General features: G+C 39.8%; 1 protein-coding gene across 4 annotated transcripts in view; it reads right to left on the bottom strand.

Annotated features, from left to right (window-relative positions):
* Window positions 1-332: 332 nt before the first annotated feature.
* Window positions 333-23185, bottom strand: part of MOBP (myelin associated oligodendrocyte basic protein) — a 66880-nt gene continuing 44027 nt past the window's right edge. For 3 of the 4 annotated variants that reach the window (XM_034956163.3, XM_034956166.3, XM_034956159.3), the window contains 3 exons: window positions 18959-19182; window positions 8207-8290; window positions 333-8089 (listed from right to left, as the gene is read on the bottom strand). In XM_034956163.3, the coding sequence (XP_034812054.1) occupies window positions 19143-19182 (40 nt within the window). In that variant the 3' untranslated portion in view covers window positions 333-8089; window positions 8207-8290; window positions 18959-19142. Of the gene's footprint in view, window positions 8090-8206; window positions 8291-9907; window positions 14855-18958; window positions 19183-23185 lie in introns of those variants that run through there. The other variant, XM_034956164.3, reaches the window with a different exon arrangement.

Below are 23185 nucleotides of genomic sequence, written 5' to 3'. Positions count from 1 at the left end.
TGCTGGCCCTGCAGGAGGACACCAGAGTGTTTCTTTTTCTACAGAAAATATATTTCTGAAATCCACTGCCAACAGTCCATCTTTCTATTCACTTCACCCAAGCAGCTCCTGAGCTTATTTTAATTGTTTCTGGCAGCCCTAATTTTTGGAAACTTAGATCTTATCTGTCTCTAATTTTGCTAAAATGGTGTTTAATTTTAGCATTTAACAACTCATTTGTTGCTTTCTTATGACATACAAAAGAAAGAGAAGGTTCCTGATTCACACAAACATGTTTACATTGGAATTCCAACAAAATTTCTTTTCTAGAATAGCCAAAATAATACATGCCATTGACACAAAGAACAATAAAGCTATATTTTATATAGGTGCATTTCTACAGGTCTTTTAACAGGTAGGAAATAGTAAAGATAGACATTGACCCAAAAAATAGCAATTTAGGCCCTGCCTGGCTTTAGAAATTAGTTAGCCCTGGTTTTCAACATAGGAGTAGGTCTCAGTGGGAACAAGGAGTCCATTTATTTTCCAAAGGATTAAGCTCAGAACATTTGGGTGGTGTTGCCAATGGGATCAGGAAACTTCCAAGTCAGGAAATGTCTGGCTGAATGATATCATCAGTTCAAAAAACACAAAACTGTAGCTGGAAATTGAGGAACCCACAATGCCTGTGAGTCATTAAGTTGACACAAGGAAGAAGAGGTGTGCTCAATGTCTGGAGTCAGACAAGGTGGCAAAATCAAGAACCCCAGGGGACAGCAGGTCAATATGCAAGTCAAGAAAGCCAGTGACTCGGGCTGCTGGTTCAAATCCCTGCCACATTTCGTACTAATTTTGAAATCTTGGGCCACTTATTAATGGCTTGGAGCTGATTTATTTCTTCTACAAAATTTAGATAATAAAGCTATATATCTGAAAATGTTGTCAAAATTAAACATCTGAAGGGCTTCAGTGTCTGGCACATAGTAAACACTCAGTAAATAGTGACCACATTTTATTAAGCTGAATGAGAAGGATGATGGAGTAAATCTGGGGGGAATCAGGATCCAGCACAAGCCGAAACCTGACCAGAAAAGGTTGAGAACGAGCATTTTGCTCAATTCAGAGATTCCATCTGAAGCTGTGGCCCATGACATTTGGTCTTGTTCTGCCTGGATTTGAAGGGTCCAAATGTGGAGTAGCTGCATTATGCCACTTTCTCTACAAGCCTCTGTGACTCACCAAGTGGCCAACACTGGCCAGACAACACATAGAAGCATCCTGGCCACTCACACGCGGGAGAGGGCAGCAACAGCAGGAGCCACTCATCCGTTAGGGAGGGTGCCTCAAGACCTGCCAGCCCTGCAAGGGAACACCAGGCAGTTTCAATTCAAGATTTACTAGGAAATGAGGGATGAGAAGTAGAGTTTGCATAGGTGTCACAATCTCAAGTGCTCTGAACATCAGCTGTGTCACTTTTAGGTAGGTCTCTAAACCTTATTTTTTTCTCATCTGTAAGCTATTATTGCATTATGGGTAAATAAGATAACATGTTGTCTTATAAAATACCTAACAGGGCATAACAAAGTAAATCTTTAACACATGTCAATGGAAGTGGGAAAATGGTATTTAAGGATCTGTGGTGATGGGTAAGTGACTGGATGAGAACAATTCAGTTTTTTCTACAACAATTGGAAGCATTGGTGGTTGTGCCTGAACACTTAACAATGTCCATTGCATGGTGAGTTTGCTCTGGTGCGGTCAAGCACCTTTAGGAGCCTGTGAACAAGTGTACGCTCCATCCAGTTGGGACGCTCTCAGAACTGTTGTGCTTTAGGGACTACTCCTCTGAGTCCTTGTCTCCCATTTCCTCAGCATTATCCCCTTGTCCCCAGAGACACCTTATGTCCCCAGGAACCTTATGGGTGCCATAAGATTCAGATAGTGATAGCAAGAGACAGGAAGAAGTAAAGCAGCATCAAAAAGCTACATGATAGAAATCCTTGACATCTGAGTAAGGAAGCAAAGCCAGGGAGATAGAAGAGTGAGTAGCAGGAATGAGTGAATTGTTTATGGAACATGATTTTGACTATGAACTCACCTGCCTGTGACTATAGAAATTGACTTCAAGTCCCCAACCTGTGAAGAGAGGAATTTGAACTCCTCAAAATACCCCTAAGTTGTTTTCAGGCATTCACAATGAGGCCAACAAACCAACCCACCCCAGTAATTATCATTGAAGTTCCCCTTTTCTTCTCCTCAAGCTGACATTCACTGTCTGCAAAGGCAAGACAAGTCTCTTGTCTCATCCAGGCCCCTGTCACTCCTGTTTACTGAAGATCTAAAGATAGAACCTTCTGGATTTTTTACATACATCCATCCAGGATTTTTTACATACATCCAGGCAATAGGTTTTCAATGGTGTCCAGAGCAGAATGTCCCAAATCCCCACAAGTTACCTGCAGTTATTTAAAGAGCCAGTAAAGGACAGATGCTCCTATGTTGACAGCCTCCCTTTTCACCCTCTCTCCAAGGGTCTCATCTTTTCTTCATAGATATTATGAGCAAGGAGAGCAGTTTGTTTGGAGAAGGAGGTTGCCTTGATTGCTGCGAACCCATTTTAGCTCCTAAGCCCCAGGGTGTGTTGTCCCAGTGACATGGGAGAGAAGAGGGAAGTGACTCAGCGAGGCAACACTGACCATGGCAGGGCTCTGATCTCTCACACACCCATTCAGGATTTGCATGTATACAACGCCAAAGCCCTGCTTCCTGTGTTCCTTGCTTCATCCCACCCAGTTCCCACCTCCATCACGCTGTCCTCTGGACCATCCCACAGTGCTGCCCACTTCTTGCTAACACCAGGCTCCTCCTGCCACCTCCTTCAGGGAAAGTGATTTGACCTCCTAGTTGCACATGTTCAGTGCTGTGCTAACCTGTGTTGATGACAGACCTGTTGTTAGTTGGTTTCCTTCAAATTTTGTGTAAACCATAGTGTGTGTGTAAAATACAGACTTTGCAAATAAACATGTTATTATGGGCACCAATTGGTGTTAAACTGGCCATTTTTTTCACTTATTTTATTATACATTTAGTTCTTACAGACATCAACTGGCATTATTTTGACCTGTTTTTCCACTTGATTTTTGCATATTTGGTTGTTTTAGTGCAAGTATGTTTTTCCTTAGATATTCATGGTTAAACTTACACCTTGGCATTTTACTTTGTTTCTTCACATATTTCCTATACTTTATTTTTAAATCTCTTTAGGAGAAGAAGCTCAGTTACAATCTAAATTTTTGTGGAGTATTGTCCCTTTACTTTACATTTCTCCTGTTACTTTTTTAACTAGCTTTGATAATTCTCCTTCACCAACATACTGTTTTTCTCTTTGATACTGACCACTTGATGTTTTGTGTTTATCACTGTCCACTTACCTAACATTTTCTGACATCTGTAAGATTTTCTTCCCTTATAGTGAGTCATAGTGAGCCCTGCTTAGGGTAGAGAAGCCGATTCTGCTTTGCCACCTGAGGTGCACAGACACGTGGTAATAAAAATAACATAGAATGAGGCTGCAGAGCCCTGCACAGAGGAAAGCACTGTGGATAAATGGCCATAAACAACACAACATAACTTGCAATAGTGCCCACACACTATTAGTTGATAAAACTCAGTGTGGCTTTCATGGGAAGAAGCAGACCTACTCTGTGCAGCTGCTGCTGAAAGACTAGGAAAAAGTGTGATTTACAAACAATGCTTAAGGTCATCCCTAGCATCACTAGAAGCCCTGATTCTCTCCAATAGGCTTGCATTATTTTCTAGCAAATGAACCACATTTCATGGAGAACTTTGATTTTGTGATAATGTCCTGTGACACTCCCTTCTGACTGTTTTGTCTCCTTATAGAAAGAAACAACACCCTGCATTTTCAAACTGTTGATTATAAACTCTTAAATGTAGACCTCACATAATTGGGGTTCATCAATACACAGCCTTTTCAGTAAACAATGCCAGAAATTCAGGTGCGTTTTTCAGGCAATTTATTTCATCTTCTTTTTTGCATCCTATGGACTTGTGACTCTCCAATGCCCTAATGAAACCCTGCTTTCTCTCAACATCTAGAATTCACAGACTAATTCTGATTTTTTTTTCCCTAGCTTGAGGTATGGAATCAACTATTCTTCCAACAGGCAGTGGTTTCTCTTTTCAGAAAATTGCTTTAGAAGCCACAGGCACTAGGTCTACAAATAAGCTTGTTCCATATTCCAACTAGAATTTGTCAGGATGACAGCAAAAATATCCAAGAGCATAAATCACTGTAGGGACAGAACAGATAAAGTCTCCTTATAAAAAATGTCCATGGGTTCTTATTGACATTTCTAATTTACCTCTATTTTAATATGTTCTTTTGCCTTACTCTAATAAAAAGTTTATAAATCCATTTTTCAACTTTTGAGCAACTAATTTTTCTTGTTTTCACTAATGTTAACAATCATAAAAAGCCATATATTGTCATACCAAATCACAAGTCTAAATTTCACTGCCACCAATCCAAAATGCAGGCGGCTCATATCTTCTCTTCTTTCTTGACCGTCAGCTCAGCCATCCTGAAACCAGCTTTACAGTGTGCAGATCCCATCAATTCTTTGGTCAGCATCATGTTAGCACCAATATCTGAAAGGAAGGAAGCCCCAGCTTCCATCTAGATGAACACCAAAGAAACTAACAGCTCAGAACACTCAGTATGATACATAGATACCCTGTTTGCTTAATAAAAGATAATAACAGGCCGGGCGTGGTGGCTCATGCCTGTAATCCCAGCACTTTGGGAGGCCCAGGTGGGTGGATCACCTGAGGTCAGGGGTTCAAGACCAGCCTGGCCAACATGGTGAAACCCCGTCTCCACTAAAAATACAAAGAATTAGCTGGGCATGGTGGTGGGTGCCTGTAATCCCAGCTACTCGGAAGGCTGAGGCAGGAGAATCACAGGAACACGGAAGGTGAAGGTTACAGTGAGCCGAGGTTGCAATGAGCTGAGATTGCGTGCCATTGCACTCCAGCCTGGGCAACAAGAGCGAAACTCTGTCTCAAAAAAAAAAAAAAAGGAAAAGAAAAAAAGGAAAAGATAATAAAAGGTGAATCTAGACAAATACTACTTTTCAAAGTTTCAAAAATATTATCATCTGTCAATTTTCTCCATTTGAGCTCCCTAATTTGAACTTAGTTTATATTCTCTTTATATTTTTTCTCTTACTAGTGCCTTTGTATATTTATGGAGCACAAATTTTAGTAGTAAACTCTAGCTTCACAGAGGGCCATGGATATATACAGTGGTGCACTGGCACCAGCTTGTGCCAGTTGACGAGAGTCAATTGTGTGCTTCTCTTCCCAATTCTGCATTAAATTTGCCAATTAAAAGACAAATGGTAAACTCCAGAGAATCATGTTCATAGCTTGAAATCTGCATCGTGGTCCGGGCGTGGTGGCTCATGCCTGTAATCTCCAGCACTTTAGGAGGCCGAGGCGAGTGGATCACCTGAGGTCCAGAGGTTGAGACCAGCCTGGCCAACATGGTGAATCCCTATCTCTACTAAAAATACAAAATTAGCCAGGCATGGTCGTGGGCACCTGTAATCCCAGCTACTTGGGAGGCTGAGGCAGGAGAATGGCTTGAATCCGGGAGGTGAAGATTGCAGTGAGCCAAGGTCGCACCTTTGCACTCCAGTCTGGGTAACAAGAGTGAAACTCCATCTCAAAAAAAAAACAAAAAAAAAAAAAAAAAAGGAAGGAAGGAATCTGCATTGTGGAAATATTTACACCATGGAAATTAGCAATCTCTATAAATTAGGCCTTTTTACCCAGAGACCCAGTTGTTGGGTATTTACAAGGAAAACTCTTTTCTCCCAAAATTTTTCCCAAAACCAGTCAAAACATCAGAACATAAAATCAGTTAACATCCAGAATTATCAGTCATATTCCAGATATTATGGTTGAGAATTCCCACTCAAGAAGTTTACACAGAGTAGCTTTTGGAGCTTTATGTAATTTTTGCAATATTTACTGGTAGTGCTCCTCAGAACCAATCCTTAAAAGATAAAAAATATAACTGGATTATAGCACCTTTTAGTTATAATATCCAAGGCACATTACATTTAGCTATCCACCCATTTCAAGTAATTGTCAGATAGTTTTGATTCATCCCCAGAAGGTTTTATTTCCACAACAGACAAACAGAGAATTCAGTAGTTTCTTGTTACTAACATTTCTGGGCTAATATCTAACTGTTTGCATGAATTAATATGCACTATACTCTCACCTCCACAATCATTCCATAGCAAATGTGTGTCTTCTGGATGATGTGGAAGAGAGAGCCCAGCAAGCACTATGGGCCTGGCTTTGCCAAAATCTAAAACAGGCCAAAGGGATATTAAATTTCTTATTTGGTGTGGGTTGGGCTGGGCCAGTAATTTGTTCTCACTTACAGTGGTCTGTCGTATGTTTCACCACCACCACCACCCTGCACCTCACCATGTTATTCCCAGGAATGTAATGGCCTCAGATATCTCATCATTGGAAACACTTCATAGTAAAGGTTACCATTTTGTTGTTTATTTAGCACCTGAATTTAGGCAAGAGAAACATTTCTACCTGAAGACTCCATGCGGTCACATTTCCCTGCCTTTATATTGGAATTTCTACAGAGACCCATGGTCTCCCCAAGTGAGGAAGCCAGGGCACTCAGCCCTCACCCTCCAGCTGCCTTGGGACAGTACTTGCCTGATTCCTCTTTCTGGGGGCGTGGCACTCTGAGCTGTATCTCATCTGGATCTATCACTCTTCCTCCATACTCTGTGGCATTCTCTCTCATCCTAGCCCCATACCCTGAACAAGACTTCATCTGACATTGCCCCCATATTTTCACTTGCCTCTTAAACTTGGCTAGGAATGGTTGTGCCCACTCAAGGACACAGAGCCATGGCCTTGTTGGATCTTTGGGCATCTGACTGTGCTTGGCCACACCAGCTCCTAGCACAAGACTGTTTCTGATGCTCTTTCTTTCCTCTAATCTGACTTTCCCTCTACCCTAGTACTGTCCATTTTACATCCCTCCACATTCTGCAACATTCTATTTTCTTCTTCATTTTCCTACCTATTACTAAACAAAGGTTTGGGTGGAAGGACGTATTTCAACTCTTCCCCATTTTTCCCCAAGTCAGAAATCATCAGAAGCCACAAGAACAAGCCCAGATCCAAAATTGAACCCAAACAAGTATTTTTGTTTTCTAAGACATATAACTTTGAATATACCCCCAGGCTTTTCAACTATCTTTCACCTATCTCTTCAAACAAATATGTCCACCTAATATTGTTAACCGTTTATATATAGCTTTTAATTTGTTATTTCTTCAAACCAGGAATTATTTTAAATCTTTTTTTTTCCAAAAGGATAGTTTTATTTTTGGGATACCCTTTTACTTTGTTGTCATTTTTATTCTATTGCATTATAAGAAAAGTGTGAGACCTTATGGCTTCTGCTTATTGGGCAATATGCAATATAATATTGTGTGTTGTTAAAATTTATGCATAGTATATTATATTACATTTGCCATCTACTATTTGCTTTTTATGTTCCTTATTTTGTCCTCTAAATTTATCTATCTAATGTGTGTATGTCTGATTTGTTTTACCTTCTATTTAAGATTTTTATTTATAAATATACCACAGGTGATTCACTCATTCTATTGGTGGACATTTTGGTAATTTCTCATGATCTCTCTCCTATTTTCAATGCCAAACAATCATTCCTTGAACAGATTTACGTGTACCTACTTTTTCTATGAATTCAAGTTTTCTCTACGATGGGTGCCTAAAATTATAATTGCTTGATCACAGGTTGTACAATTTTCTGCTTTGCCAGTATCCCCAGATTGCAACCCAAAGGTGTCATAATAATTTATAAATTCTCATCAGTAGCTTATGAGAATTTTCCCCACATCTTTGCCAATACTTGATTTTTTTTATTTTTGCCACTTTGATGGTTGTATAACATCTTTTTTTTTTCCACATGTCCCTGGAGAAAGACATGTATCTTCAGATTGAAGAAACCTGAGTCCTGAACAGAATAAATAAAAATAAATCTGTACTTAGTGACATTATAGTGAAACTTCAGAACACCAAAGACAAAGAGGAAAATCTTAAAAGCAACAAGGAGAAAACACAATTTACTTACCGTGGAAGGATAAGCAGACTGACAGCAGATCTCTCAGTGGCAATTATAGAGGTCAGAAGACAATGGGATGACATCTTCAAAGTGCTAATGGGCAGGAAAACCTGTCAAACTACAATTCTATATGCAGCTGTTCAACCCACAGTTATTCCCCCAGTGGTTGTATCTGTGCATCCCCAATTGGCCTCCCTCCTTTCTTCACAAATAGATACTGCTCCTTGACCAAGAGGGTGAGAGGTGTCTGAAGGGTGGCAATCCCAGCCCCTCCCTCTCTTTATGATATTCCCTCAGAAAACATATTTCCATCTAGGTGTGCTAAACCTTTAGATTATAATTTTTTTCTTAGCCATCAGGATGCTGCAGGGATAAATTAAAACTTTCATTTCCCTCGGTTTGTACAATTGCGCTGTGGGGGAGGCAAGTCAGTCATTAATTAAGAAACTGAGGCACAGATGGGTTAAATGACTTTCCCAAACTCACACAGCTAGTGAGAAATAAAACCATGTCTCAGCCCAGTTTTTGTTACATAACTCCATGTCCTTTCCAAGATTGCAGTGTTCTTGCCCATTTTCCTGACACTTTCTTTGAGCCAATACTCTCAAAATGCCAACAACTGGAAGGTGTATTAATTTACTAAGTTTGCTCTTATGGGAAGGTATTAAAATTTAGCAAAATAATCAAGATTTAGGCCATAAGTTAAGAAGAAATATCAAGAAATTGAGTGTATGTTTACAAATCAGATGATTTCTTTTAAAAACAAAAAAAAAATAAATTATGAAAGAATTAAATTAGTGGGGAGATAAACCTTGTCATGGATCAGAAGAGTTGTTATGTTTAAAAAGTCAGTTCTTCATAAATTGATCTCCAGATCCAATGCAATTCTGATAAAAATTCCAACTGGCATTTTTGTAGAAATTTACAAGTTGATTCTGCCATTTATATGGCAATGTCAATGATCAAGAATAATAAAAGAGCAATATTATAAAAGAAAAAATCAAGATATGTATCAGATTATACTGAGAGGCGAATATACTCCAATGAAATCTTACTTTATAAATATTAACTGTAGATAAGCCTATATAGAAATACCCATAGAAATATTGCTCAGGGCAGAGGAAAAATGATTTGTAACATCCAAGGATTTTTGATTAGTTGATTGTTTTGTGAAAGCCAATTTTTTGTTAGCTTAAGTAGGACCAGGCACCTTGATCATGAGAGTTACTCTGTGGAATAGTGGCAAGGGTTCTTGTGGAAGATCTGACATTGTGTCATCTACTTCTAGATACTCTGAATAATGAAGGCAGAAGACTGCAGTGCATCCAAAATTCACTGGTCACAGAGGAAGGATTCTGCCTATTTCTTTTGCTCTAAATGGATGGCATTAGTTTGCACTTGGTCCTAGGCTAGCACAGCGTCTCTGGCTGCAGCCCTTCAAGTGCTTTATTTCCCACTAGGAAGAAAGTCATATTTTTGCCTAAATCACAGATGAAATTATTGAATAACTGATTGAGCTGGAGGGCAAAACCAACCTGAAAGTTTTAGGACAGGGGTCAGCAACTTACTGCAAATCTTACAGTATGTGGAACCTTTTGTGTAAAAGTTGATACTGTGTACATCTTAAGAAAGAGAATGAGATATTTACTTTGATAATAATGACTTTTCTTACTATTATAATTATCTTTTTTAAATGAATTACAAAAATGGGACATTTCTAGGCAAAGTCTGTTTATTGTAGCAGAGTAGAAAGTAAGCCAAGTCCATACTCTGCCAAATCAATAGCATGATGGCTTAAAAAGTAGATCAGAGGGGGATTTAAGGCCATGGTTTCAAGACTGTTTCCATACATTCCAGAAAACAACAGTTGTCCATATCAAATAATTGGGGGGAGAAATGAGGGACAACATCAAGGTGTAAAGCCATGGTTCTTGCTCTTATGAGGTTTACATTCTAGTGGTGGAGACAAGTAATAATCAAGTACACAAATAAGTATAAGAGCAAATGCAAACAGTGAATAGTGCTATGAACATGTGAATAAGCAACTTTTTTTTTTTTACTGTATGAGCTCTATCTACATGCAAGCTTTATGCTAATTGCTTAATGTGTTTGTTTTTAATTTGTCTTCACTTGTAAAATGAAGCTTAGAGACCTTCATTCCCTTGTCCAAGATCACACAAGTAATAACCTTCAAACAGGAATTCCACTAGAGGGATGTCTGTTTCCAGGTTGCTTTCTCTGAACCACCTTACATACCACCTCTCCCAGTGATGGAGAAGCAATAGCTGCTGTGGTCAACTCCTATTTCTGGTGAGAATGTGAGAGCTAGCCTGATTCCATACCTTTAGTCCAGACCCACCCTCCTCCCATACCCACTCACCACCACAAGACCATCAACCAATTAAAATGAGCACTTGTCAACACAGGTTATGCGCAATGTACCTGTGATTCTTGGCATCAAGCCCCATGTGGGTGGAAGAAATAGTAGCATAAGAGGAGAAGATGGTATTATACACTTAGGTGTGCTCACCTGTCCTCTGAGGTAGTTGCATGAGTTTTGGCATCAAAAGTTATGGTTTGGACACTCTGCTTTTTAGTTGGACATTTTCATTTTTGAGTCTTTACATACTCAGTAAAACCCTAAATGACTTTATCTTTAATACTGTTTCATTTTTTACCCAGTCAGCAAATATTAACCCTGTTGGCCAGCAACACTTGTGATGAGTAGACTTGCCCATGAATTTAGGAGAAGACACTTTCATTTTTATCTTTTAAATATATTACAAATATAAAAGTGTTTAGTGCTGCAGGGTTCCATGAAAGGGGCTCCAAAAGAAAAAGCATTAAGAGTGAAGAGCAAAAGTTGGTTAGTCCCTTAAAAAACTTTAAACAGGGGGCTCAGATTTTAAGACAAAATAAATTCTATATTCACATACACACACAAGCCTGATTTTTCCCCTGTATAAAAAATGTCCTGGTATAACAAAACTGGCTGTTGCATTCCCTGTATGAGAAAGTCACTATATAACATTGTTCTAAATTAGTTCTATCCTAATGGTGGCTTTAATGTTTAGAATATACAGCTGTCTGGCCAGGCATTGTGGCTCACACCTATAATCCCAGCACTTTGGGAGGCTGAGGCGGGAGGATTAACTTGAGGCCAGGAGTTCAAGGCGAACCTGGCTAACATGGTGAATCCCTGTCTCTACTAAAAATACAAAAAATTCGCTGGGTGTGGTGGCACACACCCATAATCCCAGCTCCTCGGGAGCTGAGGCATGAGAATTGCTTGAGCCTGGGAGGCAGAGGTTGCAGTGAGCCGAGATTGTGCCACTGCACTCCAGCCTGAGTAACAGAGCAAGACTCTGTCAAAAAGAAAAAAAAAAAAGAATATAGAGCTGCCTTAAGAAGCAGCTTTATAAAGCCTTGTTGGGTAAGATATGTACACTAAAGTTTTTTCATTTTCACAGACAACTTGAGTTTTACAAGTCAGAAGGGAGAAGAAATTAACGTGAATTGCCAGCCAAACCTCTTGCATGGGCAAAGACCATCCTGAGGTTTACTGTATCAGGAGCCATGACCTCCTGTCAGCATGATTTTTGAGCAAGGAGACATACGGAATTGAAGGGAGGAAACCCACCTTTCCCAAAACACAAGAAGCGGTACAAAGAAGAAAGCTACAAAAAGTAAAAAGGGAAGACCAATCTCTTTTCCTGTCTCTCTCCTCTCTTTCTCTTCTCTCTCTCTCTCTCTCTGTCTCTCTCTCTCTCTTTCTCTTCTCTCTCTCTCTCTGTCTCTCTCTCTCTGTCTCTCTCTCTCTCACACACACACACACATACACACACTCATGAACACATTTGGTACTTTGGTACCAGATGCTCCCTCCTCCTTCTCTGGACTGCAGAAATTCTCTTATTAGGACCCCAAGAGCTCACCAAAAAGAAACTTAGACCAGAAGAGGAAAAGTGTCACAAGAGAAGCTGTGTTCAAGTAGACTGAGGACTTTTGAAGACTTAAAAACAATGCAAGCAATAGTAAGTTAAAATTGTAGGTGAACACAAGTTAAGGAAGCAGATTCAGCAGTGATAGAACTTATCCAACATAATCTAATGTAACTGTGTCATCAGGCCATTTGGGAATTAGAGAGACTTGGAGACAGAATGCACTTGGCTATGGGTCAGCACACTTATCAGGGGTCATTGCTGGTGGCTTGATGGTGGGAAACTGCATAAGTCAGAGCAGAGCTGGTTTGGGAAAAATCAGAGTTAGCAGCCAGGGACAAGATCTGGAGAGAGAAAGCAGTGAAGAGGGTATAAAGTCCAGAGCAATAAGAATATAGAAAGGTTGTTAAGTAGCTCCGCTACAAATCTATAAACCAAGATCTTCTCGGTTTAAGTTGTAAAAAAAAAAAAAAAACAGATGTCATGATCAGAGATGTACGCATTGAGGTGAAGAAAGAGATGGAAGATAGGAGTTAGAAGAAGAGAAAGAGGTGGCAGTACAGATTGTTTGGAGGGGCATGGGGAGGCTGCAGTAAATAGAAGGCTGTGGTCTCTTTCTGCCCCTAACTGCTCCTGCCCCACCCCCTACCTACTGAGGCAGTGAGCAAATCAGATAAGATCTCAAGTCTCAGAAAGAAGCTGCGGTTTAGGAAAATAATGCAGTTGTAGTAATGAATAAATATACTAGACAGCTGAAAGCACTTGATCTTTGAGTCAGAGGAGAAAATGCATAGAAAAGGAAATGAACTAGATGATTTGAAAATAAAGAGTCAACTGGCAGATTACCATGGTAAAAAGATGAAAAGTTAGGGTCATCAGACAATGCCAAAACCCACATTAACAAGAATTGGAAAAAAAAAAAAAAAGATGCCATTTATAGTCTAAGCCAAATAATGAAGTGTCAGCAAGGCATCAGCTGGAAGAAAAAAATTTTAAACTTGGAAAATGATTTTTTAACTGCTTCCAGCCACCAAAGCTCTAGTTGAAAATAAATGCAAAATCTGGCAGCTGGTAGTAGAGATCCTTAATGATCTCCATGAGCAGAAAACTAAGGCTTTGCTAAAGGATCTGACTCAGAAAGCTCATAAGCCCCAAGAGAAAGAACAGAAGCTGTCAGCTACAGGAGAAAGGGATGTTCACAAAGAATTCAAGAAATGCAGGGTGAATTATAGTAAAAACAGATTACGTAAAAATCTGTTGAATCTCCATGAGAACAAAAACAGGGCAGGATACCAGGCTTTTTCTTCTTCCTGCATCAAGATTTCTTCCTGGAGAGAATAGAGATGCTGCCTTCCTAAGACAAAAATTACAGGTAGCAAACCCAAAGATTGATGTACTTAAGAGATCAAAGAAATAAAATCAAATCCAGGAAGATCCACTAAATAACTTCCATCCATAAGAGGTCCTAGAAGCCAGCCTGGCTCCCATAGGATGCCCCTGTGAGTGCTGAGGTGTTCTAATCCCCACTATGCCATCCATCTGTTCTTGTTAGGAAAGAGGTCTGCCTAGCAGTGAATTGGTTGTGAATGGACTTCCACCTTGGAAGAGAAGGATATATAAGGTGTAAAGAAAAACTTTACCCTTTGATCTGCATGTAAACATGATTGAATTAATAAATAGAATGTCTATTGAGTCCCACTTTCTCTGAATGACTGCCCAACTCTCCTTGATGGTGGATGCAATAGGATTATCTCCATTGCATCATTAATCAAGTAGAACTGCCTGGAGGTAGCATGGGCCACCACCTGAGCCAGGGAAGTATTTTCAGTGTATTTCAGAGACACTGTAATATTGAACCTGGTATGGTTTCATTAATAGAGAATGGCCCAAGAGCTCTTTCTTTCTGCATGAAGGGTAGATTTGGTTAATGTCGATGTAAATAACTTCCCATCTTTATCAGAAATACGCATCATTAACTCATCACAGGAAGGACTTCCACCACCATCAGTCACCTTCTCAAACATGGACCCAGACTTTCTTCCTCACCCTTACTTCCTGGTGATTTTAAACCTCCTAACTAAAGGACCAACATCCCTGCTGAAGGAATTTAGGAAACTCACACTCTCTTGATCCAAGAGAAAACTTTCTTTCTAGACCCCAGTAACTTGGCATTATTTACCTTTCCCTCTACAAAATCCTTGCACCTTTTGGGTTCTAGGGAGGAGCCCACCAGCCTCTCCAGATACCACTACTGGGTCCCACAGATCCCCAGCCTGAAGTTGTGAATTGACTCTTAAGAGAGTGCATATGCTTCGAAATCCAATATGAATGTTGGTAATTAGATTTAATACTTTTTTAGAACTTAATTTTATTAAGAGATCTTTTTGAGCCAAATGATCAAATTATGATAGATAACTGATTTGCTATGAAGTAAGGCCACTACTTAAGCTGTAGCTTCCTGTTTTCTCCCCTCTCCTCAAACCTATTTTATGTTTACCAATGTCGTTTATATGTTAATGTACCTTATGCAACAGAAATTGATTTTAGTGCCATGTAAAATATAATACTTTTACATAAATTTGTTTAAAACTAAAAATATAGGAATAATTATCAGGACTGTTTCCTCATCTGTGTTCTTCTGCTCACCTGTACTTTGGATAAACCCAGTCAGTTGATCAAAGTCAAAGCACTGAACTTGATGGTAGTAAACTGTTGCCTAAGAGGAAATGAGTAGTCACTGAAATACCAGTCAATTAAACTCAAACCTATGATATCAAATAGTACACTCTTTAATTCAGTAAACCATTTAGAAAACCACTAACATAAGGATTCTATCAATATTTGTTGCATTCGTGAAAATGTAGTCAGACTCTTTTTGTTCCAGTGGAATCCTTTATCTATATGAAGTCAGAAGTCAACATAGACACTAAACACTACTTTTGTTGATGTGAAGGTGTGGCCTGGAGTCCTGCTGGCTCTACCTTCCTCTTATCTCATACAGTGGGATCTCCAAGTACCCCAGGGTACTCTAAACCAATCTCTGTTTAGAAAATTCTAGGCTGCTACATCATGGTAGTAAGGTAAAGGTCATGGTTTCAGTGGCCATGGGGGTCATGACAACCTTTCTCATTTCCCATTTACAAACACAAAGCATCCTGTGATGTAAGGTGAATGCATAGTTGATGCTCAACAAGAAGAAGTTATTTTATCACTCCCCTTACCCAACCATCCCTGCAAGTGTATACCTCTACTACAATAGAAAGAGTGAGTATGCAAATTCTCTCCAAGTAACAACTGCACACCTGACCCTTGGGTCAACAGTATCATCTTTGCCCACTAAGGACACTTCCTTTTATTCAAGCAGAGATACTAAGTACCTGGTAATGGTGTTATTAGCTGGACAGAGACATGTGTGATGGAGTCAGGCAGGAAGCCCTCCCAGGGCCCCTCCAGCCCTGAGTTTCCACGTTCTCTGGTGTAAGCACAGCAGCCTAGATGGACAGGGAGCAAATTACTGTCTCAGAGTACAGGTCCATCTCCCTGTAATCTGTTGGAATTTTTACAGCTTCCCTTCATCAAAATTTCCTCATGAATCTTTATTTGCTGGGTAAATTAGACTCTGCATTTCTTTCTCCAACTCTTATTCCTTCCACCTGAAACCATATGAGCCTCAAGTTTAGATCTGGGATTTAGATCTAAATATGAAGTTGTAGGCAAAAATGTAGTGGCAAAATGTTATCTTGAATTTTAAATAAAGGAATAAAAATATAAATTCATCTGGAGAAAGAATTATATAGGTCATTTCAAAGATGTGAGTTGAAATGATTTCTTTATAACTCTCTCTCCCATCCTCATGCCTCTGACCCCAACACCATCACCCACATTGTGAACAGGCCGCCTCATCTCCTACTTTACAGAGGAAATCAAAACCACAGGCAGAAAATGCCTCAAGGTCCTGCTACTAAGTCTGCAAATCCACCAGAATCTACACTCTCCTTTTCTCCTTCCCTCTTTTCCAGTAAAAAGGCACCCCTGCTCCATGCCTGATCCTCTCATCTGAGCCTGATTTGGCCCCCTCAACTCCTCAGCTGCTGGCTCCATCAGTGATCCACTCCTCCTTCTTCACACACCCACTCTGCCACCGCCCTCCCCGCAGCACTTTCACATGCTCAGGTGCCTCCTCAGTAAGTGCAACACTCCAGCCCTTGCCCTACTCCTCTGCCTTCCTTCATGGTCAAGCCTAGTGGAGAAAATTGCATCTACAATTGCAAATTCCTGTTCCTCGCCTCCCATTTACTTCACACAGAGAGTATCCTACACGGTCGCCAACAGTTCCTTGTTGCTAAAAACAACAGACACCTTTGACTTCTTAAAAATATCTGAACTTTTGAAAAAATATTCCTATAAAAAACAACAAACAAACATTCATTCCGTCAACAAGTGTTTATTGAGTTCTTACTAGTGTCAGGAATGTTGGGGGAGGGGGAACTGTAGTAAGTAAACAGGTGTTGGCAATCATGGAGTTTACATTAGGAGGGGAAAAGAGCCAAGCATTAAACAAGTAAATAAATAAATAGAATAGTTCCAGAGGGTGACAAGTGCTATGAAGACAACCAAACTTAGAGTGATCAAATAGAGTAACTATGGAAACAGCACCGAGTTTTCAAGGGAAGCACCTCTGAGACGATATTTGAGCAGAAAGAAGGCACCTGGCCAAGATCTTGGACCAGAGTATCACATGCGGAATGAAGAGCAAGAACAGAGTTCCAAGGTGGGCACAAGCACTGAGAATATATCACAACATACCGTTTATATGCAGAAAAAGAAAGAATAGAAAGAAGGCAAGAAAGTGTAGTCTTGCTGGGTAGAAAAAGAGCTTCTGAATCAAAAGCAGAGTGAACCAAGCCTGGAAGAACAATGAACCTTGTCCCCTGTGGGCTAGGGCATGGCCTCTCCTCCCTTCCACTGGCCTCCTAAGTAGAAAAGCGCTGGAGAGGTTGGGGAGGAGTGTGCAGAAGGATTCATTGCCTGCATCTTTTCACTCTTCAATCCCGACTTTGGGAGCCAATAAACAATGTAGCTAAGTTTGGGCCCAAAACAAGCCAGGAAGACTCCTAGAGTAATCCCAGCTGGAATTTGAATAGAGATGGATTCACTCCAACCCCTCTTCTCCCACCGCCCCAACTCTGGGCTGAATAGGGAAAGCAGTCCAAAAGGGGCTCCTGCAAGGCCGTTGCTGAGGATACAGTGCAGCCCTAAGTCAAGGGCAGGCCCCTGAAGGGGGTGTGTCAGCGTACAGTCATCTCATGATCAGCTTCAGTGGTCAGGCTCCTCAGGGACTTGGAGAAGTCCCGAGTATTTTTGTGTGGGAGAGAAAATGAGAGCCCATAGACATTCTCTGAAAGCTAAGTTTCCCAACACACACACACACACACACACACACACACACACACACACACACGCACACACCAGTCCACAGGAGCACAAGGTGATCTAAGGATCCTCAACTTGACCCAGGGGAAAACTCCCTCCCCACAGCATGTGTTTGTGTGTAGGGGATGTGGTAGATCCTGGTGGAGTGAGGATCGGGGTTAGTTCCTATGGCCCTGACCAATAGCCTATACTAAAGATCAAAGTCCTCCATAAGAGTTTTGGGCTACAGATAGTGGGAGAAAAACAGAGAGAAGAGATGGGAAGTCAATGCCCAACCCTGTCCCATTATAATTGGGTTCAGACCCCTCACATCAGGAAATGGCCTCCTACACAGAGAGAGAAATCTTGGACTGCTTAACCTCCTATAACTCACCCCTTTCCACACTTAACTCTCTTCTCCCCCAAGGCAAAGCTTCTGTCCTATTTTTCCTGATCTCACTCCACCATCAAATGAAAATGTGGAGAGGCCAGCCAGGGAAAGCACTGGGGGGACCAGGCCTCAGACTTTCCCAGGAATTAGGGGGTTAGATGTGGAAATAGGAACTCTGAGCACCACTTCTGGTGGTGAAGTGCCATGAGGCCATGAGCCTGTGTCCCGAGGTGGGGTAGGGTCGGGGGAAAGCAGCCCTGTATCTAGGATCATTTGGGAGAGGAGCTGAGGGTAGGGCATTGTGGTTGAAGCCAGATAACATTCCCAAGGTCACACAATTCGAAAGCAGTCAATTCTAGAGTTGGGATAGTTCAAATGGGCTGAGCAAGGCTCAAAGGCAGTGCCTTCGAGGACTTGCTCTCACCACAGCTGGGCCAGGAGGAGATGTTCAAAAAGCCTCATGTAAGGTTGGAGACAAGGGCCTGAGGAGTGGGAGAGAGCTGCTTTTCAGGCCTTTTCTCTCTGCTTCTGACACAATTCGTTGGCTACATCTGACACATGGATTTAGACAACTCCTACACTCTCTAGGGATTTCTTTGCATCTCTGGATCATATGGCAGCCTAATATCTTACTCAGAAAATAACTTGGATCTTCCCCAGAGCCAATTATGGCTCTGACTATGGGCTGGCACAGGGAACTAATTAAGGAAACCAAATGGCACAGAGAAAGAGAGAAACCCAGATAGAGATTAATTACAAAGGAGAAAGTCAAAAATTAAAAGTTGAGCTCAGCAACAGCATGCCAGGGATAGAAGGGAATATTTGGAGGACAACATGTGGGTTGGCACTTGAGCCACCCTGACCCTGACCCATGAAAGACCCTGGAGGCCTGTGCATATCCTGGAGAAGAAAGGACTGCAGGTGAAACAAAAAGAACTGTGCATTGAGCTCTAGAGCCTGCGGGTGCTGCTGGAACCCCCTGACTGGAGTACAACACACAGAGATAGCCCTGCTCACCTCCAGGCAGGCTGCCCTGAGGCCCCCATGCCATGGGGACCATGAGCATCAGCAGTTGCCGCATCAGCAGGTGTTTGCCCCTGCATAATATTTGAAGCCAGATAACTTCATCCAGGGGTAGATGGGTTGTGAAGCGATGAGTCCAGGAGCCGAGGTTGTTCATTCAGTTTAAACTCCTCCTTGGTCACTTCTTCTTTGGGGTTGGCCTGATCTTCCTTTTCAATCTGGTTTACAAAGAGAAAAAGAAAAACACATGACATAGGTAGGTGATGTATACTCTCTCTCTTTCTCTGTGTTCAGTTAGTATAATTGTGGATTTTGAGACTACCTCTGAGGTTATTCTGCAAAATCCTTCTCTTTAATTTCTTAATTCTGGTAGTCTCTGGCCAAAAATAATATGATAATATTTTTTTCTTGGCCTGAGCCTAGGAAAGATATTCTTTAAGAGTTCTATTTTATGTATGATAATTATTGCTTTTCTGGTTAATCATTGTAGATAATTTTGAAACATAGAAAAACACAAAGGAAATTAAAGTACACCCACTCCTGGAAAAAAAATTTTACTACTTATAGACGTAAAGATGTGAATGTACATACATATACACATAGAGTATATGCACTTATAAAATTGTGAACATACTGACATGTTTCCACTTTGATGGGGGAACAAATCGTGTTCAAGAAGGAGATAAACAACATCCAATAAAGACATTAGACATTATAAATATGTGGCCCAGACAAGCATTGCCTGCAAGCTTACCCAACTGAAATGTTGTGTGATATCAGCTTTAATTTATTTAGATAGCAGAACTCTATGTGACTGCCTTTGAAATGAGGCTATGTCAAATAGTTTCAGTGCATCATCAAAGTTCTTAGTTTAAAAAACAAATACACAAAAAACAAAATGCATGCATTAGGAATGTCACATAATTTTATTCTAGAGACAAAACTTTTGAGGATCACAGCTTTTGTGTAATTTGGAAAGTTTTTAATATTAGAAATAAAATTTATACTCAGATATTAGCAATACCATTTTTAAAATCCCAAATGATATATCAAGCTAGCAAAGCTGATACCCTTCAAACTGGATTGAGGATACCAGAAAAAAATAAATGCAGAAATATGTTATTAAAACTTGTAGAGTGAATTGTAGCCTGAAAGGTTGGAACACATCCCTTGAAATTTGAGGAAGGAATCTCTTTACACTTTCTGGATTGCCTGTATGACCTCCAGACATGTGGCAGCCTGCATGTTTTCGAACTCCCCATAGATACTGCTGAATATAAAACCCAGGTGCTGAGACTAGCATGGAAGCCCACAGATCCCAGGCATCACCCTCAGCAAGTATCTCTGCAATCAGCCACTGTGGCATCCTAGGTAATATGAGCATCTAATTATCTAATTGGCATTTTACTAGCAATAGCAGCCACATTGATGGTAATGAGGATGACCAGTTTATATAGCAACAGCCCCTGAACTCCCAATCAACCAGGGAAGGCAATTGAGTTGGAGATTAATATGCTAGTAGATAGGGTTAAGTGACACAATGTATTCATTAAATAATTGTTCCAATAATATCCACTTACCTAGTCCTATAATATGATGAACTAATGAAATAGATAATATCCTCATTTTACAGATGGGAAAAATGTGACTTAGAATAAGTACTTAAGACACGGGAAATCCACAGGCAGCAGAGCTCAGATTCAAACCTTTTCAATTCACGCCTTTTTTTTCCATTTTAATTTCCAATTGTTGGAATGATGCCAGAGTCCTTGCCCTTCTCACTGTGCCAGACTGACTGCAAGTGTATTTGTAGGGCTCATTCAGTCAACATCATCAGCCAGGCCCTGAGTGAGGCCCTGGGGGGATGAGCGTAAGATTCTCTGACCCTGACTTATGCACACTCCATCCAGCAAGGAAGATGGACAAATAAGTGATGATCAGCAAAGATGTCCAAATTATAGCAGTGGAAGTATCAAGGGAGCTCACAGAAAGGGCGACCATCTGCTCAGCAAGAAGTGTGAAGGCTCTTAAGTCAGAGGGCTATGCCAGGACCCCTTATCACTGCCAACAATGATGACTCTTTAGACTCTGCTTCCACAAAATACCCCACATCAATCACCCTGACAAACCCAAAACAGGAAAATAACAGGTCACTAGTACACAAAAGCCATGTCCTATGTAAAATGCTCTAGTCATTGTATTGTAGCACAGCTTTGAAAGGTTAAATTATAAAGACTGCCCACATAGCTGAATAGAGGAAACAGATAATTCAGGGCCATGTAGGGTTTGAGAAGAAAGTGTCATAGTCTTTGGTCCACACATGGACAACTACCACATGACTGTTCTTCAAGATGTTAACTCCCTCCAAGACTGAGATTGTCCCCAAATGTGAACTGAAATTGAATCCACCTTGTAAATCCAATCCCTAGAGCTTTGGTAACCATCTCTCATAACCATTAAGATGACATCAGGCAATTTTGAACAATTACCACCATAGTAATTCTAATAGTATTTAGGACCTCTGTGATTTTTTACATCCAAAGAATGCTCGTGCCAATTTTCTATTTTGATGATATAGTACATCAGTCAATAGGCCATGAGGAAAGTTGAGCCATATCTTGAAATGAGGATATAAAGAAAGCACAGGAATAAACTAACAACCTAACCTAAGCATCTTGTGTTATTAGGCTTGGGCCTTCAGGCTGTAATCCCTTGTAATAAGCCAGAGAGCCAATTTGGCAAGAATTTAATCTTGTTAAAATATTTCTCTAAAAATTAAATGTTTTGAACAAAACAGCAGTTCGAAACATATACAAAAAATAGGCATACAGATTGAAAAGAAAAATATCAAACCATCTCTATTCAAAGACAACATAATTTGCAGTATAGAAAACCCTAGAGTCTACCACAAAAAATCTAGAATAGGTAAGTTTAGCAAAATCACAGGATACATGATCAATATACAAAATTCACTTATATTTTTGTATACTAGCAATGAACAATTAGAAATCAAAATTGAAAAAGAATGCTATTTTTGATATCACCAAAAAGCATAAAATCTTAGGTACAAACCAAACAAAATATGTGCAAGATCTATGTACTAGAAACTACAAAACAAAAAAAGACCTAAATAAATAGAGAGATATACCATGTTCATGAATTATCAGACTCAGTATTGTTATAGTTTTCCCCAAATTGATTTATAAGGTCAACACAGCTCCTTTCAAAATCCTACCATAATATATTGTAGAACCTGACACAATGAAAATTTATATGGAAAAGTAAAAAAACTAGAATAATTTTTTACCAGAACAATTTTTTTAAATGAAGAACAATGTTGGAGAATTCACACTAACTGATTTCAATACTTACTACTAAGCTACAGTAATAAAGTATGGCTTTGGTGAAAGGAAAGATATATAAATTAATAGAAAAAATAGAAAGTCTAGAAATAAACCCATAAATATATGATCAACTGATTTTTGGCCAAATTGCAAAGGTAATTCAGTGGAGAAACTTTTCAACAAATGATGTTGAAATAATTACAAAAAAATTGAGCCATATGCAAACCATATACAAAAAAATTGAACCTCAATTCATACGTCACACCATTACAAAAAATTAACTTAAAATGGATAATACTGTAAAAGTAAAACCTAGAATTTAAAATTTCTACAAGAAAATATCTTTGTGACCTTGAATTAGAAAAAGATTTCTTAAATACAACACAAAAAGTATGACCCTGCTGGGGGTCCCTGGGGAACAGTGTAGACCTGAACATCAGTATCTCGTCTGTATCTCATCAGAGAGGTGAAGAAACTGGGGTATCAAAAATAAAAAATAATAATTTTTTATTTTTAAAGACCAGTGTGATAGTAAAATTTGATAAATTTGACTTTGTCAAAACTTTGGCTCTTCACAAAACACTGTGAATAAAATAAAAAGGCAAGTCACAGACCTGGAGAAAATGCTTGCAAAACATATTGTTTATAAATATCTTGTATCTAGAATATTTTTAAACCCCTCAAAATACAATAATAAAACAATCCAATTTTTATATGTAGAAGATTTAAGCAGAGATTTCACCAAATAAGTGTCTTTGGTGGATTATCTTTATACTCATTAAAAGATGCTCAACTTCACTAGTCATTAGGAAAATGCAAAATTAAAACTACAATGAATACCATTACATACCTATCAGAATGAATAAAATTTTTAAAG

Source organism: Pan paniscus, chromosome 2 (assembly GCF_029289425.2).
Source record: "Pan paniscus chromosome 2, NHGRI_mPanPan1-v2.0_pri, whole genome shotgun sequence".
NCBI classification, from domain to species: Eukaryota; Metazoa; Chordata; class Mammalia; order Primates; family Hominidae; genus Pan; species Pan paniscus.
The sequence above is the reverse complement of the archived record's forward strand: the minus strand, read 5'-3'. Positions and strand labels throughout refer to the sequence as shown.